Raw genomic sequence first — 15,941 nt, 5'->3', positions numbered from 1 at the left:
GCAGTAGATGGCTTCAGCCGGCATCCACGAACCGGTTGCAGTGGCTGCAACGTATTTCTTTGGGGCATTTGTGCCCGTCAACATTACACCCACAAAAAGTGCTTCTTTTTGCCACTGACGGGCTCAGACTGTTTTACCAGTGTCTAACAACATCATACAAAGGATCCCTGCGAGTTTATAACGTTAGGATATTAAGTCTTGCTTGCAGTTCTCTACTTACACAACTCCTCTCCCTCGTTTCCACTGGCGTTTCCTGCAACAACTCACCTCTCACAAGATTTCAGAGCGAGAAATGTCCTTGAGCAAGACTTCAGTTTCTTGTTAAAAACAAAAGGTGTCACTGGGAGTCACTCGTAGGGATCCTTTTCATGATGTTGTTAGGTATGTAATTTTGACAGCACAATTGCCCTGAAGGAATGTGTTGCAGCCACGGCAACTAGTTTGGAGCTGCTGGCTGAAGCCTTCTACTGTATGAATTACAAACCTCTTTGTACCTACTATTCATTTCAACTTATGTGAAAATAGGGCCCAGGTTTAAAAACACAGAAATTGTCCTTTAATGCTAGAGAATAGCTTAATGAAATCAAACAAACCTGCTAGCAATGGCTATAATTAAGATTAACTCATACAGAAAGTTGAAACACTATATGTCATCCACTGTTTCGTCTTTACTTTTAAAACTGATTAAAAGTGAAGATTTCTGATTTGAACTCAAAACTGTTAAACTATGTTATCCTGTGCTGTAGGCTCATTCATTCTCTGCTGCCAAAGTTCATCAGGGGTCCCAAGGGACCAGAGTCCAAAATGGCAACCAGGATGAAAGTAGGTTAGTTACAGTTCTTGTCTATAAATCGTAATTGCATTGTACTTATAATATCCAAAGGAATCCATCTAGGCTGTGGTATCTTTTTTTCACAGTAGTTTCTTATTTGTAAGTAATTTTTGTGCAGTTCATTAGCTTGTCCTCTCTTTTTATTTAGGACTTTTGTACTGGTCTATCTGTGCATATCATCTAGCCTCATTGTACAGGTGCTGGTCATATACTGTATATGTGCAGCAGTGAGCTTTCTGGGCTCAAGAAAGGAAAACGATCCAGTAATAACGATCAGAGTGATCCGTCCTGTACTGATCTCTCATTTAAATTATGCAGTTTAATTTAACCCTGGCATGTCTTTCCTCAGAGCACTCGGACCGCCCAGACCTCCAGGCGCTGGCTTTCTTCAGGCCCATGTCAATCAAACTTCAGCAGGTCAATGTTGCATCAGAGAAAGAGCCAGACCAGTGGTGGGTGGTGCAGGAATGCTCCCCAGTTCTTGCCTCCTCCGACCAGAATTGTCACAGTATAGAGATAGTGGTGTTCAATGACAAAGTCAGCCCCTCCAGTCTGGGCTTTCTGGCTGGACACGGGTAGGTAACAAAGACACCTCACCTGCATTTTGTCAGGAAATCTTTCTTCTTATAATTGAGCAATTGAGTAAATCTCTGCTACATTTCTTCAAACCCAGCCCTTGTTTCTTCTTAAACTTTAAAGTCAGTCTATGTTTTGCTACGTTTGAAGATAATGTACCTGCTGTAGCTCACCCCAATAGTTTGTGGACTAAACATTAGATTTAAAACAGTCAACAGCAAAATCTCTTTCCCAATATAATATACAGCTGATGGTGATAACCCATGTGCCTCGTTTCTTCCTTGTATATACCAGAGTATTCCTTTAACATGATGACACAAGGTTTGCAGTTATACTTTGGTAAAACAAAGAAAAGTGAGATTTTGGGCAAATGGTTTCTTAAATCTTACACATTTCCAGGTCGATATAACTTGAAATTTAAGAAATATGGTCTTTTTTCTAACTGACAACATGACTATAGGCTTTTTTCCCCATTGCTCCACTTCTCTTAACTGCAGCATCGTAGGTCTGTACATGTCAGTTGTACTGGTCATCGGAAAGTTCGTCAGGGAGTTCTTCAACGGGATCTCCAGATCCATCATGTTTGAGGAGCTACCGTGTGTGGACCGGGTGCTAAAGCTCTGCACAGACATTTTCGTGGTCCGGGAGACAGGAGAGATGGAGCTGGAGGAGACGCTGTTCGAGAAACTCATCTTCCTTTACCGATCGCCGGAGACCATGATCAAAATGACCAGAGAGAAGAAAGACAGCTAGGGTTTGGTGGCATAACCTCTGTTAGTACAGGACATCATGGGTGAATCTCTGATCCGTCTCTGGATGTGTCCATACTGAACTCCCATCACTCAAAATAGATGTTTCTGAGCAAATACAATTTGGTGCAGTAGTATTTTCATTTTTATTCCGATAAGTGCAATTAAAATTGAATTTGTGGGGGAACTTGTGATTGATGAACCTGTTGTAATTAAGAACCCTGTTGAAGTGCCCCTGAGAAAGATCAAGTCCCTTTCTGACCCTGCTACTAATCTTGACCTCTGACCTTCATGGAAAAGGGACGCAAATATTTTTTTGAGCAGATCAGGGCTCATAAAAATGGTTCGAACTGTTTTCATACCATTAAAAGAATTAACACTGACAAAAACACTTTTCCTGGTTTGAATACAGGTTATATGTTCAAAGTACAGGAAAATCATACAGATTATAAACATTAACGCGTTACAATAATTTTGAATAAGTAAACACCAATTACTCTGATCTTCAGTTGAACGATTAAAGTGCCTGTCAGTTGTTATTTGCTTAGTTGGATTTTCAGCTCTCTGGGCAATGCATGCATTTCTAATAATTTTGGATTAAGGTTTTTACTGATGTACAGAAAACATGCAATCTTATTCCCTGTCTTAGATTCTTGCAGGAACAATGAATTTCAACAAACCATTGATATACTCCTGGATAAACACAAACTCTCAAATCTCTGTAAATACCATGTTTCTGTATATGTGCGATATGTAGACTACTGCACTGATTCATTTATACCAAAATAAAAACTGTTGGACAAAAATGTTTCAGTGTCGCGTTCTGCAGCGCTGTACTTCTACTACTACGTTCACCAACAAGCCAAAAATACAAGGGAACAAAATGTATTTCCGATATTCATCTTTAATACAATTTTAATTACAAATGAAGAGGGGTGGGGGGAAACAGCAATTTCACTCAGGTCCCCAGTCTCTAAACAGGTCATCTTGATGTCCATCCATTTTTTCCCCCTTTATTCTCCACAGATTGCAGGACAGGACCTCACAACTCAAGGAAAAACATATCTACATCATGGTCTCATATCCTGAAGGGAAAACAGCAGAAGGACAGAAACATTACTGAAAATATCATGGTGAAAATTATTAAAAAGCCCAAAAAGACTAAATCATTCATATCAGTGGGTGCAGGTTTAGGGTTAGTCTACTTGTACACCACCTTGATTAGGTACAACATTACAATAATGCTTAAATGTTCATGAATAAGCAACAATAATCCAATATAACATCTGGCTTTTGTTCACTGTTAATGTGTACTGTAGCCTATATAAAATGTGCTTTTTTTTTTTTTTTTAAATAACATTTCTTGTAAATGAAACATTTCAACACACAAGCATTTATATCTTCTAAAATTACTTCTTCCACAATAGTCTGCACACTGACACCACTCAATGACACGACTGCCTCCTTGAAATACAAAGACTGTCAGGGGCCATGATAGAGCTCCAGATATGTAACGTTATGCAGTTTTCCTATGGTGCTGGTAAATTATAATATTCGATGAGCTTACATGCTGTTTTGGGTTTGAGGACTTTCACACTGGATTCTGCGGCCTTTATTGCCTCGACTTTGAACTGCGGCTTCAAAGCAGCCCGCACCGCGTTAGCGCAGATAGCGGAGAAGCGGATGTAGCTGCGGAAAGGACACACTTGTTAGCCGCATGCTAAAGGGCAAGCAATACTGACAGTGATCAATCTGGAAGAAAAAAATATAACTGCTTCTTTAAGAACAAATTATGTATCCGATGCATAACAGAAAGATTCACATCTTGAACGGTTATTAATTAACATTAGCGCCTTTTAGCGTGTGAGTGGAAAAGCTATTGCTAAAACTAACTACAGAAACGTTATGGTAACGTTAGCTATGTAACGTTAACGTTAGCAATCTGACTTAATATAGACGGAATAACAAGGTTTTAGTTAAAGTATTCAGTTATAATAACAAATCCGTATTAACATAACGCGGTGACCAATAAACTAACTCTGCAGACATACATTTATTTAGATTTTTTTACCTTAGGCCTGCCTGTCTCCAGTATGCAACCATCTTGCCTGTGTTGTGGCTTCAAGGGCAGGTTGGAAAAGTGCGTGATGACGTCGCGTGAGATACGCAGAGCTTTCCCCCACCCAATAAGAATATTGCTTGATCATGATTGACAGTCACTTATCCCGCCCCTCCAGACGACGCCTGTGTCAGTGATAGATTTAAAAAGTGAAAGTTAAATACATGTTGCATGTGTTTCTGTTGTGATTTCGATTTAATCTTATGTTGAGGATAATGATTTTCTGTAGGCCTGTTTATCGGTTTGGTTTGTTGGTAGTATGATGTCACTTAGTCACCTATCTTTTTAAGGTCCTCTGGAATTGGGCTACTGTGAATTACGTTAAGAAATGAGAACGCTGATTTATTTATTCATTTTAGCTCTTAGGAATGTACGTTTATATATGTACAGGTTTTTACTGACTTAAAGGATCCACCAACAGAAATAACAGGGCCAGGAGTTACTGTACCTTGTACTAATATCAAAGTATTTAAATATTTATACAGTAGGGGAATTTTAATCCATTTGGTATTCAAAAATCCCAAACCAATTTGTTATACAGTACTGCACAAACGTTTAAGGCAGGTGTGCTTTCAAAATAGACCATAGATCATATTTGTCAATTAACAAAATGCAAAGTGAGTGAACAGAAGAAAAACACATCAAATCTATTTTTGGTGTGACCATCCTTTGCCTTCAAAACAGCATCAGTTCTTCTAGGAACTTGACAGGTAGGTTGGCCCAAACATCTTGGAAATGTACCCACAGTCCTGTGGATTTAGGCAGCCTCAGTTGCTTTTCATGTAATCCCAAACATCACTTCCAGGACTCATTGTTCTTCTAAATGCCGAAGATCATTCCTACTTTTCATATTGAGATTAATAATTCTTTACGTTTGGGGTCGTTCTCATGCTGCAGAATAAATTTGGGGCCAATCAGATGCCTCCCTGATGGTACTGCATGATGAATAAGTATCCACCTGTACTACTCAACATTGAGGAGACCATTAATTATTCTGCACCCTAGTTCCTGTGTTTTTGTGCAGAGTTGGGTCTCTTGGCCTTGTTTCCACATTGGAGGTATGGCTTTGTGAATGTAAGTATTTAATAAAGGCCACTTCTGACCAGACTTCTCCAGACAGTATATGGGTTTACCAGGGTCCCACTGTTTTCTGCCAGTTCTGAGCTGATTGACATTTTCTGAATGCAAAGGGAAGTGAGTATGATGTGTCTTTCATCTGCAGTAAGTTTCCTTGGTGTACCACTCCACGACAAAGTCCATGACTTTGTGAACCTAGATGAAATATCAAAATCATTTTTCTTCTGTTCACTCACTTTGCATTTTGTTAATTGATAAATATAATCTATTAACATGTCTATTTTTGAAAGCATTCTTAGTTTTCAACATTTTTTCCACACGTGCCTAAAACATTTTCCAAGTACTGTAGGCGACTTTACTTAGGCTAGGTATTTCCAGTTTCTCTTACTTTATTCTTCTACTCCACTTCATTTCAGAGGGAAATACTCATATCATATTGAGATTAATAATGTATGTAATATATCAAAAACACATTATTGTTTAATATTATAGGTTAAGATAAGTGTTTACACGAGAAACTCACATGTTACTGTAGTACATAAAGTAATCTGAGTCCCACCTTTACCAGTTGCAACATTAAACTGAAGCAAACATCTGGCTGTGATGGTGCACTGGATAAGACACATGGTGTGAGAGACCCAGGGTCATTCCCCCTCTGTGACACATCCACCATTGTGTCCCTGAGCGTGCGACCTTTGACATGTATAGCAATTGTAAGCTGCTTTGGATAAAAGCGTCAGATAAATGTAAACATCGATGTGTCAGTAATTATAGACCAGTAGTATAACATACAGTATATTCTTGCGCTTTTTTAAAAACTGGGCTACTACTTGAGTAAAAGTTTGAATAACGACTTGTAACAGAGTATTTCCACAGTGTATTTATTTCTACTTAAATAAAAGATCTGAGTACTTGTCCCAACACTGCTGAAATGTATGAAATAAAAACATTTGTTCTGTGGGAGATTGTTCTGGACGGCAGAGTGCAGCAGCTGTTTCTGCCACCAGAGGGAGTCTCGCTGCTGAGGCTCCATTAAAGGTTTCCTGCTGCTGTCCCTTCCTCTCATCTTCCTCAGGCCGGTGTCACGCTGTCGTTAGTCGCCGGGGCTCCCGACCCCTGACAGAAAAGCCTAATAAAATGAAGATCTGGGCGTCAGAGCACATTTTCAAGTGAGTAGCTTTCGGTCCGTGATAGTGTTTTGTACAACTGTATATGTTAAGTAACATATTTCCGTTCGTATAAGAAGTTTTTGCGAGTTTCCCGTAAGGTAACTTGCAGTTGTTAGCCTCCTTACTTGCTAAGGTTGAAGTTAGGTAACTTCACACAAAGAGCCTGCGGCTTACCGTACCGTTTGTCGTTAATGTTAGTTTCCACATTTTAGCTTGTAAACAACGTGACCTCCGTTCGCCATTATGTTCAATGTTTTTTCAACAAATATATACATGTGTCGGTCATTCTGCGCTTGAAGAAAACTTATTTAGCGAGCAGAGTTTACTTGAAGGTTAGCTAGCGGTTTACTGTTAGCTTTGGCTATCGGACGCTGTTCGCCCTATAACCTTACGTCAGGTTTTATTTTAACGCTTATTGCAACATGTCACAATTTAATCGACCGTGAAGGGATTCATGTGCTTTTCACGTGTCTTGCATCAACCACGGGGATTAACAGAGTTTAACAGTTAAGTTACCGCAACTGTTACATAACGGTCTGGCTGGCTGCCAGATCCTGCGATGGAAATACAATATATCCGTGTTTTCTGCGTGTATTTTTCGTATTTTTGCTTATCAGACAGTAAGTGTATAACAATGGTCGCGAGATTTTTGTCCGTTTCCAGAAGTTTCTCGATGAATCTATGTTGATGGGCGTTCCTCCTCCCGCCTGTCATGGCAGCCGGAATATTTAGGTTATTCCACCATTTTGATTCTGTACCAATGTTTAGTGATGACAATATCGGATTTTAACTTGGAAAAAATTTTAGAAAATGATTTTGTAACATTGTAAGGTCCGATTTCTCATTAATCATGGAATCAAATAAAATCAAACGAATAAAAGCTGTCAAACATATGAGATGAATGTGTAAAGGTACAGCTAGACTTAATTTTGCTGTAGATCCAGATGAGACAGCACGACATGTTTGAAATATTTTCTTGTAAAATGGCAAATGTGTCTCTTATGTATCCAGCTTAGTTTTATTGTTACTGCTGTTTCAGTGTTGTTGCTGCGGTCTCTCTGTATAGTGAGTGAAACACAGTCATGAGTGTTTTGGTGTTTGCATGATGCATATTGATAAGAGACATTTTGTGTCAAGCTTGAGAATGACAGAAGTTATTTATTCACTTTCGCCCAGCATAATATGCTTACTATCTCAGTGGTGAAAATGGGCAGAATGACATAAACAATCAATCTGATTATCAATTCTTGATATTCAACATATCATAACAGTGCATTTTGATTTATTGGTGGGTCCCGGAAATTACACACACGAAACATTGAAGGCACTGACATCGCCACAATGATTATAATCTAATTGTTCCAGAGATGACTAACATTGACATTGCTAACATCTGCAGTGTTTTCCAGAATGTTAAATTGTCTTTGGGAACTTGCCGTTTCTAATGTCAATATTATTTTTAACAGCCACCCATGGGAGACGGTGACCAAGGCGGCGATGCAGAAGTACCCCAACCCCATGAATCCAAATGTGTTTGGTGTGGATGTTCTGGACAGAAGCGTGGACTCAACGGGACGGTTACACAGCACCAGGCTGCTCAGCACAGAGTGGGGGCTCCCCGCCATGGCCAAGTCTGTAAGTCAGACCCTTGAGCTTGTGTAATGCTGATTGATTTATAGGCTATATAACTGTGCCTTGCCTGGAAAGTGCATGAGAGCAGGCGGTAGCAGTGACAAAAAGCGGACAGTCAGCTTCTAGCAGCCTTCACAGAAACACTCACATCCTGTTAGGTCCCGATTAATAAAATGTTATCAGACTAATCTATTTAGCTTGTATTTAGTACTCACAGGTAATTGCTGCTTGCATTATGTTCTTCTGTGTGACAGGTAGACTATCAAAATGCCATATTACTCAATTATTTGAGTAAGGCATGCCATCAAATCAGGCTGCTGGTGTATACAATCTACTGTCCAGACTTGATTGTTGGATCTGTCCCTCTCAAACTTAAGAAACTAGCTTCATGATGACTAAAGAATTTAATAAGTAATATTCATATTGTAGACACATTATCATAGATTGTATGCAGTCTATGAGAACTATACGTAATGTAAGCTAAATGTATTCAGTCTGTCACCATTCACCACAAATTCTATTAAGAGAAAATACAACTAATTAATCAAAGTCTCTCCAATTAAACAATGAGAAATTTCTATAAAGCAACATGTTGATCTGACATCTAAACCAATCAGCGGTTAGATCAGGGCAGTGCCAGGTGTTTCCTACCATGCCCTTAAGTTTTGCAGTCAGTGGAGAGCAGCGGGCCTGGCCTCAACAGCGGCAACCACCTTGATCTCATATATTCTGCTCAGGCCTAGCTCATCTCGAACGAGGCTGATGTCAGGAGGTTTTATAATTTTTTATTCTTTTGGGTTTGTGTTTTTTAACCAAGCCTTTTTCCTGCAGATCATTGGGGTAACAAGAACATACACTTATGTTCAGGAACATTCAGTAGTAGACCCCAAAGAGAAGACCTTTGAGCTGAAATCTACAAATGTGAGTATATTTACAGTTTCAGTAAGAACTGTTTTGATTGACAGTGATACCAAGTGATATTTTGTCTTAGATACAGTAGAGTGCATGCCAGTATTTAGTAGGACACAGAAAAGTACTTCTCATGTAATCGAATGCAGGAAGTTATTATGGTTGAGCTATTCTGTTAGTATATTGGTATATCTGTGACTATTTTCTTTTTCTAGTGGAACAGAGTTGGGTTTTTTTTTAACAATGTCACAGCAGTCTACTAATTAACTGCAGTCATTTCCTCAGTCAGCTTAGGCACCTGATTTTTCATTAAGCAGTCACAGTCATTGTGGAAGACTTATTGGACAGGGAGAGAGAGAGAGACATAACATAATTAATTGTTGCATCCCAGTTGAAGCCATTGTTAATGTTATCAGTTACATATTTGTGTTTTTCCTGCTTTAACATGTTCACTATGAGAAATATATTTTACAGCTTTACTAAGACAAATGCCAACTTTTGTTTTTTCCCTCCAGATCTCCTTCACTAACCTGGTATCTGTGGATGAGAAGTTGACCTACAAACCACATCCGCAGGATCCTGAAAAGTAACTGACTTTTAAAAAAATATATATAAAATGTCCTATTATATAAAACATTTTTTATTCTTTTATAAATATCAAATGTCACTCGTGGGCTAAATAATTACAATTTTCTAGTTCTGTCTAAATGTGTCTGCTTGGACCTGAGTATTTCAAGGGGAATTGTAAATGCTAAAATTACTCGTGGATTTATGGAGGACTTTTGTTGGCAAAAGGTTTTTGTTTTAATTGAAAGATTCTAAAATGTATTAAAAAAACAGATTTAACATTGTGCTGATTGTTTCAGAAGCACTGTTTGTGACCTTTTTATTTGTTGTGTTCAGGACGGTGCTGACACAGGAGGCTCTGATCAGTGTGAAAGGTGTCAGTCTGAGTAGCTACCTCGAGGGTCTCATGGCCAAGACCATCTCTGCCAACGCTGGCAAGGTGAAGCCACCTTTAAATCTCCCAATAACTCGTCGTGACAGTATGGCCCAACATCTCTTTTCATAACGGCACACCTGTCACTTCACATTATGTTTTGTAACACTCCGTCTGTTCCTCTGTCTGTCTCAGGGTCGGGAGGCGATGGAGTGGGTCATCAGACGACTAAACACAGAAATCGAGGAGTTGGCGGCGACCGCTCGTGGCACTATACGCGTTCCCATGGCAGCAGCTGTTGCAGACAAATGATCCCGGCCTTCCACCGCTGCTTTGTCCGCCATCATGAACCGACGGACCTCTCATACATTTCCTCCCACCCAATCTGCAAGCACAGCCTAATATCCACAGCCCCATCCTTTCTTTGTGTATATCACAAGAAGTTGCTGTTCGTTCCTCCTCAGCAGTCTGCGCAGACGAGTTTGATACTCGCCGCTGTGGGCAGTGATGGGGAGCGTTGAGCTGATGACGGTATAAAAAACAAACAGGGTTGAATTGGACTGCACTTGAAGCTCATAGGACGTAGTCTTGTGATGTTAAAGCTCTTTTTTTTTTTTATAAATATTCACACTGTGCCTCCACATCATTTCATAAGTTTCCTCTTTTCTTTTCTCCCCTTCATCTTAAACTTTTAATCTCTCTTATGTTCCCTTCTTATTTCCAAATCCTTGATAACGGCTGAAATGAAGTCACTTGTTACTGACTTTTTCTGGATTGGCTGATCTTGCTTTGTACAACAGAACTGACCAAAGTTTCTCGAAGCCAAAACCCCCTCCAGCAATCAAAACGGGCTGTAACAAAGTATGAAAGAACTGAAATTGTAAGTTACACGTTGCACTAGCGTGATATCTAAGGTCTCTCTGTTTTGAGGTAAAGACAGGTGCAGCTCAGAGGAAGCAGAGCCGAGCGCAGGTTACGTGGCCAGACAACGAATCCAGTTTGTGGGTGTATTTGCATGGTGTTGAACACAAATTGAACTTGTCCTGGTCTGGTACAGCCTGTCGAGTCTCGTGCCATCAGGTGGAAGTACACCAGCTTTCTGAGTGAGTCTGTGTAATCCAGAATACTTTTGGGTGCAGTGGTCCAAAGCAGTCCACACCACAGGAGCAGAGGGTAGTGCTGATAAGGTTTTGTACAACGATGAAGACCAGCTAAAACTTGCAATTTATCGAAGTCTCGAAGCCTTTATTTGTTTACCGTAATTTGCTTTTTGATACGGATCTGTCTGCTGAAGATGTCAGCATGGTATACTGCGCTGTAGTCACTTCTGGTGGTCACATTCTGATCTTCTGGATACAAACAACTTGATTTCTGTGTTTCTCTTGTTTCTTCTCTGTTCTATAGTTAAGTGTTAACAGTAAGAATGTGCATACTTGAATGTCTAACTTATTTTCAGTATGTGTACTTACACTTTCACTTTAAGTAGCAGGATGTCCTTAAACAATGCAGGGCTTTAAAATGAGTGTTTGAGCACTGAGCAACATGTTTGCATTCACCTCAGTGTTTCATTTGTTGTCTTGTAAGAGGAGCTCTGCAGGGTTGTGTTCAGAATCACTGTGTGCTATCAACCCCTAAACACTTTTCAAGCTATATTTATTATCATGAACAAAACAACTTTGTACTTCATACTGTCTGTAGATGGTGTTATTTATAATACATTTGTATTAGCAAATATTGACAAAGGCTGTTAAATTGTGTTCGATTTTAAAGGCTGTTAGCTTGTGGTGTTTTTATAGTTCATTTCCCTTTGTTATGCCATTGCAGACTCTCAGGTGCTACATAGTTAGCATAGTTTTCAGTTTCCCTGTTTGCTTCTTTCATAAAAACCGTGTTAAAATAAAGCCAACATAATCTGTAATTCTTATTCATTCTTCTCTCTAGAAATTGTAATAACAGTTCTGCAAATTGACACGTTTACATTTAAAGTGGTTAGTGGTTCAACTAAAACTATTTGTGTTACAGTATCTGTTGATGGAGCTCAGCATCACAAGTCTCCACAGTCAGTATCTCCATCGACTGTCATCATCGACTGTCATGGTTTCAGTTAGTACTTTTCACACCTGCTTCCAGTTCAGCTGAGCTTCTTTTGAAAGGCGTGTTCATAGTCAACTAACTGTTACATCTCATGTATTTTCCAGCTCAGGATCATTCTGTTTGAAGTCTGGTCTGGTCGCTCAGCCAGTCAGTGGATAGTGGCAGTGTCTCTTCATGAAGTGAGACTTTTTTTTTTTTTTTTTTTTTTTTTTTCTGTGAGGAACAGTGGCTGTAAATAGGCTTATTTATATTTTGTTGTTGGTGTTACATTCCAAGAATGTCAACATGTAACAGAATCTAAAGAGTGCAGACTGAAAGGTTTCAAAATAAACAGATGTCATTGTTTGATGAATATGGTGGTGAAGTGTCTTCATTACCTCTTGAGGTTTTCTCCTTAACCAAAACAGCACATTTTTCTTATTCAGTGTAGCCTTAGATCTTACGTTCAGGTGTTTTTGTCCCTGATTTTGTCTTTAGAAAAAAAAAAGCTGCTAATTGGCTCCTGACTGCTGGAGAAGATGCCACTAAATTGCTTTAAGTGGAAAATGCAGATAAATCAAGATATGGTATTCATATCCCTGGGGGTCAAAAATGGCAGTAAATGAAAGTTCAAATGTCTGAATAAAAAAAAAAAGGTTGCCCTTAAATAGTCTGTCCTAATCCCTGCCATCATTGTGCATTTTCAGATGTTTTTCATGTTTATATATATTTAAATCTGGTGCCCTCTGGTGGGATTATAACACAGTGACACAGCATACTGTGACAAACCACAAATGTTTCCTTTTTGCTATAACAAAACCTCCATGAATAGAATTTGAAAGATAAAATCAAATCACATGAAAATCAGACTGGATTCAAAGGCCACATCTTTTAGTAGAGATTTGTAAAATGGGGTAAAAAAAAAACAAGTTCAGTTAAGATTTTTAATCCCTTTACTCAGCTAGGTTTTACAATTTTTAGATTAATAATAGTGTGAATGCATTAAAAAACAAAACATCTTTACATTATTCTGTCAACAAAAGATCAAATTTTAGGCTGTACACCTCCATGTTATAAACATTTGAAAAGTTGAGCTGCAGGTTGAAAACTGAAATGGTAAATCACGAGTACAGAAATGTTGATTATCTACTGTGTAGGCAGGTGTGTTAAACATTTACAGTCCAGTGTATATGTAGCTGTACCTTTTTACACGCTAGTGCTTTTGTCATGTGGTGTCAGATACACATCCAGTTTGTTCACTGGTTTAAAGTTTAAGAATCTGAACTGAGATGAAGTGCACCCATGTGCCAGAGTTAAACAGGCCAGGTTGTCAGTCGAAGCCTCTGTCTGGTAGCACCTCAGCATCTGAAGAGATGGCTATAAATCCCTGTCAGGAATAAAGACAATGGTCAGCTCAGTAACCATTTCTTCTCTTAATTAAAAAACATTCACTCAACAGTGTACTTCTGCTAATACTGACCTCATCCACTTCCAGAACTGTGTTGACCAGCTGTGCTTGTCTCATTCTGGGTAAAATAACACCCACTGCCAGTTTCTCTGAAACAGAAAGCTACATGTCAAGACAAGGACAATGAACATGTTCACATTATACAGTATTGTAGCTCCCCCCACATTATGTTGGATCAGTACGGAATGGTCAAATTCTGAATAAAAACATGCTTGCTGTCCTGTGTTGCTCTACCTTACTGTAATGAAATAAGTTCACACTGAACATTCTAAGCACTACGTTGCTATTCCAAAGAGTGGAATAATAAAACGTTTCATAGGCTGCCAATTTTGTGCCAAATATCCCTGAACATAGCAGAAAGAAAAACACAAAATAAAAACTGTTTGGGGCAATAGTGATGATTGGAGTGGAGTGTAAATGACTATTTATAAGCTACTAATCGTTCACCTTACACTCTCAGAGCACCGGTTGGTGACTGAAGCGAGAACTCGCATCACTAAGGCTCACCGTTCAGTTTTGCCAAGATTACCCTCGATCCCATCTTCGCAAGGTTTTCCAAAGGATCAGTCTGCAAAGAGAAACGTGATTCTTTCGTCACTGTTTGATTCTCCTCAGTTTGTTCACACAAAAGGCTGACTGAGACTACAATGAAATTTGATGCAGTTATTATAATATATCATGTAGCCTACCGAAAAGGTGCCCACTTCGCTCGACACCAGCGTCATTGTAAGACTGTTTAAGAGAAAGTTGTATCATTAGTTTAAGTCTGAGTTTGTGAACTCTTTTTAAAACATGGTGTTGCTCACTTGTTCTTTACGATGTTGCCCTTCAGTCTTCCATCAGCAATCCACGCTTTACCGCTGAAGTTCAAGTCCTGAAAGAAAGAGTTTTAAATTACAGCTGCAACTAATGATAATTTTTATTATGATTAACTTGTCAGGTTTTTTTTTTTAAGATAATCAGTTAGTTGTTTAGTCGACAAAATGTCAGAAATCTCGTATGAAAAGCTGGAACCAGCAAATGTTCAGTATTTCTGCTTGATTAATGACTTAAACTATTAGTCACTAATCAAAATAGTTATTCATTAATTTTTGGTCAATTAACCAATTAGATTAATTGACAAATCCTTTTAGCACTAGTATAACTTCAAACTGAATGAATACATGAACACAGAAGACACAAACAGCTGCATGTATTCATTATGCCTCGAGTTGTGTAACTTGCTCCTTGAGTGATAATAATTGTAAGGCACAAATGTAATAACATACTGGGCGAACAAGGTTTGAATGTACTTAAATGTGCGATCACATCACAATATTGTGTTGTGTTGTTATATAAAGATTAAAATAAAGAAAAACATAACAGACACTTGCATGCGTTCATTCTGGTGTGTGTCGATATGCCAGAAGTACTCACAACATTGAGTTTGAACAGTGGGGTTTGGGTCCCATTTGGCTGGATGGCAAAAGCCTTGACAGCGCACTGGAGGTCCAGTTTAACAGCACCTGGCTGGAAGGAAAACATTGGAACCTCTCTGGCATAAGCCTGCAGATTCATCAGCAGACCTGGAAAGATCTTGGGGAGCTGCAGAGAGAAACAAGTGGATGGTAAGCATTTCATTCTAAGATATTGTGACAACATTTCATGAACAGAGCAGTGTTGGGACAGAAAAACTGGGAGGGGAGAAGGGATAACAAGTTGCACTCTGTGGTGCATTATAACTGCATTACAATACTGAACTAAATAGATGTGCCTCAGAAAGTTTTGTTATCCAGTCTAAAAAAAGAGATAAAAACAATGTGCATCTATACAGTGTATGATCTATACTCAGAAGTTTTAAACTTTGTTACTGTTCATGTGTTAGTTAGTATTTGTCTAATCATTTTAAATTACAACCTCTCGTTTTCCTGTTTGTGTTGGAATCTGGTCGACCGTCAGATTTACTTCAGGATTCTATTTAACAGCAACTTTAATACATTTACATTACATTTATTTTTTCAGCTGACGCTTTCATCAAAAGCAACTTACAATTGCTATATATGTCAGAGGTTGCACGCTTCTGGAGCAACTAGGGGTTAAGTGTCTTGCTCAGGGATACACTGGAGGACGTGTCACAGAAGGGAATTAAACCTGGGTCTCCCACACCAAAGGCATGTGTCTTATCACTGTGCCATCACCACCCCTGGTTAATATGGATATACACTCACCTAAAGGATTATTAGGAACACCATACTAATACTGTGTTTGACCCCCTTTCGCCTTCAGAACTGCCTTAATTCTACGTGGCATTGATTCAACAAGGTGCTGAAAGCATTCTTTAGAAATGTTGGCCCATATTGATAGGATAGCATCTTGCAGTTGATGGAGATTTGTGGGATGCACATCCAGGGCACGAAG

The 15,941-nt window shown here is 39.0% G+C and overlaps 4 protein-coding genes across 4 annotated transcripts in view; 2 read left to right on the top strand and 2 right to left on the bottom strand.

Annotated features, from left to right (window-relative positions):
• si:dkey-11f4.7 (piezo-type mechanosensitive ion channel component 2) overlaps positions 1-2,963 on the top strand; it is a 57,967-nt gene extending 55,004 nt beyond the window's left edge. The window contains 3 exon segments of the mRNA XM_046055653.1: positions 747-826; positions 1,182-1,407; positions 1,906-2,963. Of these exon segments, the coding sequence (XP_045911609.1) occupies positions 747-826; positions 1,182-1,407; positions 1,906-2,161 (562 nt within the window). The 3' untranslated portion in view covers positions 2,162-2,963.
• Positions 2,964-3,043: 80 nt separating this feature from the next.
• On the bottom strand, positions 3,044-4,366 carry atp5f1e (ATP synthase F1 subunit epsilon). Its single transcript, XM_046057695.1, has 3 exons — positions 4,229-4,366; positions 3,725-3,846; positions 3,044-3,242 (listed from the first exon to the last, which is right to left on the bottom strand). Coding segments are annotated over exons 1-3 (156 nt in total). The 5' UTR covers positions 4,261-4,366; the 3' UTR covers positions 3,044-3,240.
• A 2,010-nt stretch (positions 4,367-6,376) lies between these two features.
• Positions 6,377-12,449, top strand: LOC123974940 (PRELI domain containing protein 3B-like). Its single transcript, XM_046055982.1, has 6 exons — positions 6,377-6,522; positions 7,989-8,157; positions 8,986-9,075; positions 9,579-9,649; positions 9,967-10,069; positions 10,199-12,449. Exons 1-6 carry the CDS (start codon positions 6,491-6,493, stop codon positions 10,313-10,315), a joined length of 582 nt encoding a protein of 193 aa, XP_045911938.1. The 5' UTR covers positions 6,377-6,490; the 3' UTR covers positions 10,316-12,449.
• A 562-nt stretch (positions 12,450-13,011) lies between these two features.
• The window catches only part of LOC123974939 (vesicular inhibitory amino acid transporter-like), a 14,387-nt gene continuing 11,457 nt past the window's right edge, over positions 13,012-15,941 (bottom strand). The window contains exons 12-17 of the mRNA XM_046055981.1: positions 14,961-15,128; positions 14,351-14,418; positions 14,234-14,276; positions 14,052-14,112; positions 13,557-13,633; positions 13,012-13,463 (exon numbers count right to left, since the gene is read on the bottom strand). Coding sequence (XP_045911937.1) covers positions 13,407-13,463; positions 13,557-13,633; positions 14,052-14,112; positions 14,234-14,276; positions 14,351-14,418; positions 14,961-15,128 — 474 coding nt within the window. The 3' untranslated portion in view covers positions 13,012-13,406. The remainder of the gene's footprint in view (positions 13,464-13,556; positions 13,634-14,051; positions 14,113-14,233; positions 14,277-14,350; positions 14,419-14,960; positions 15,129-15,941) is intronic.

Source organism: Micropterus dolomieu, linkage group LG08 (genome assembly GCF_021292245.1).
Source record: "Micropterus dolomieu isolate WLL.071019.BEF.003 ecotype Adirondacks linkage group LG08, ASM2129224v1, whole genome shotgun sequence".
In the NCBI taxonomy this organism is placed as follows: Eukaryota; Metazoa; Chordata; class Actinopteri; order Centrarchiformes; family Centrarchidae; genus Micropterus; species Micropterus dolomieu.
This window is presented reverse-complemented; position numbering and strand designations above follow the sequence as displayed.

Excerpts from the sequence above, each read along its gene's own strand:
- atp5f1e (XM_046057695.1), bottom strand. The coding sequence starts at position 4,260 with ATGGTTGCATACTGGAGACAGGCAGGCCTAAG. Across the intron at positions 3,847-4,228 it reads TGGAGACAGGCAGGCCTAAG|CTACATCCGCTTCTCCGCTA; the intron begins GTAAAAAAATCT and ends TCCTTTCCGCAG.
- LOC123974940 (XM_046055982.1), top strand. The coding sequence starts at position 6,491 with ATGAAGATCTGGGCGTCAGAGCACATTTTCAA. Across the intron at positions 6,523-7,988 it reads GCGTCAGAGCACATTTTCAA|CCACCCATGGGAGACGGTGA; the intron begins GTGAGTAGCTTT and ends TATTTTTAACAG. Across the intron at positions 8,158-8,985 it reads TCCCCGCCATGGCCAAGTCT|ATCATTGGGGTAACAAGAAC; the intron begins GTAAGTCAGACC and ends TTTTTCCTGCAG.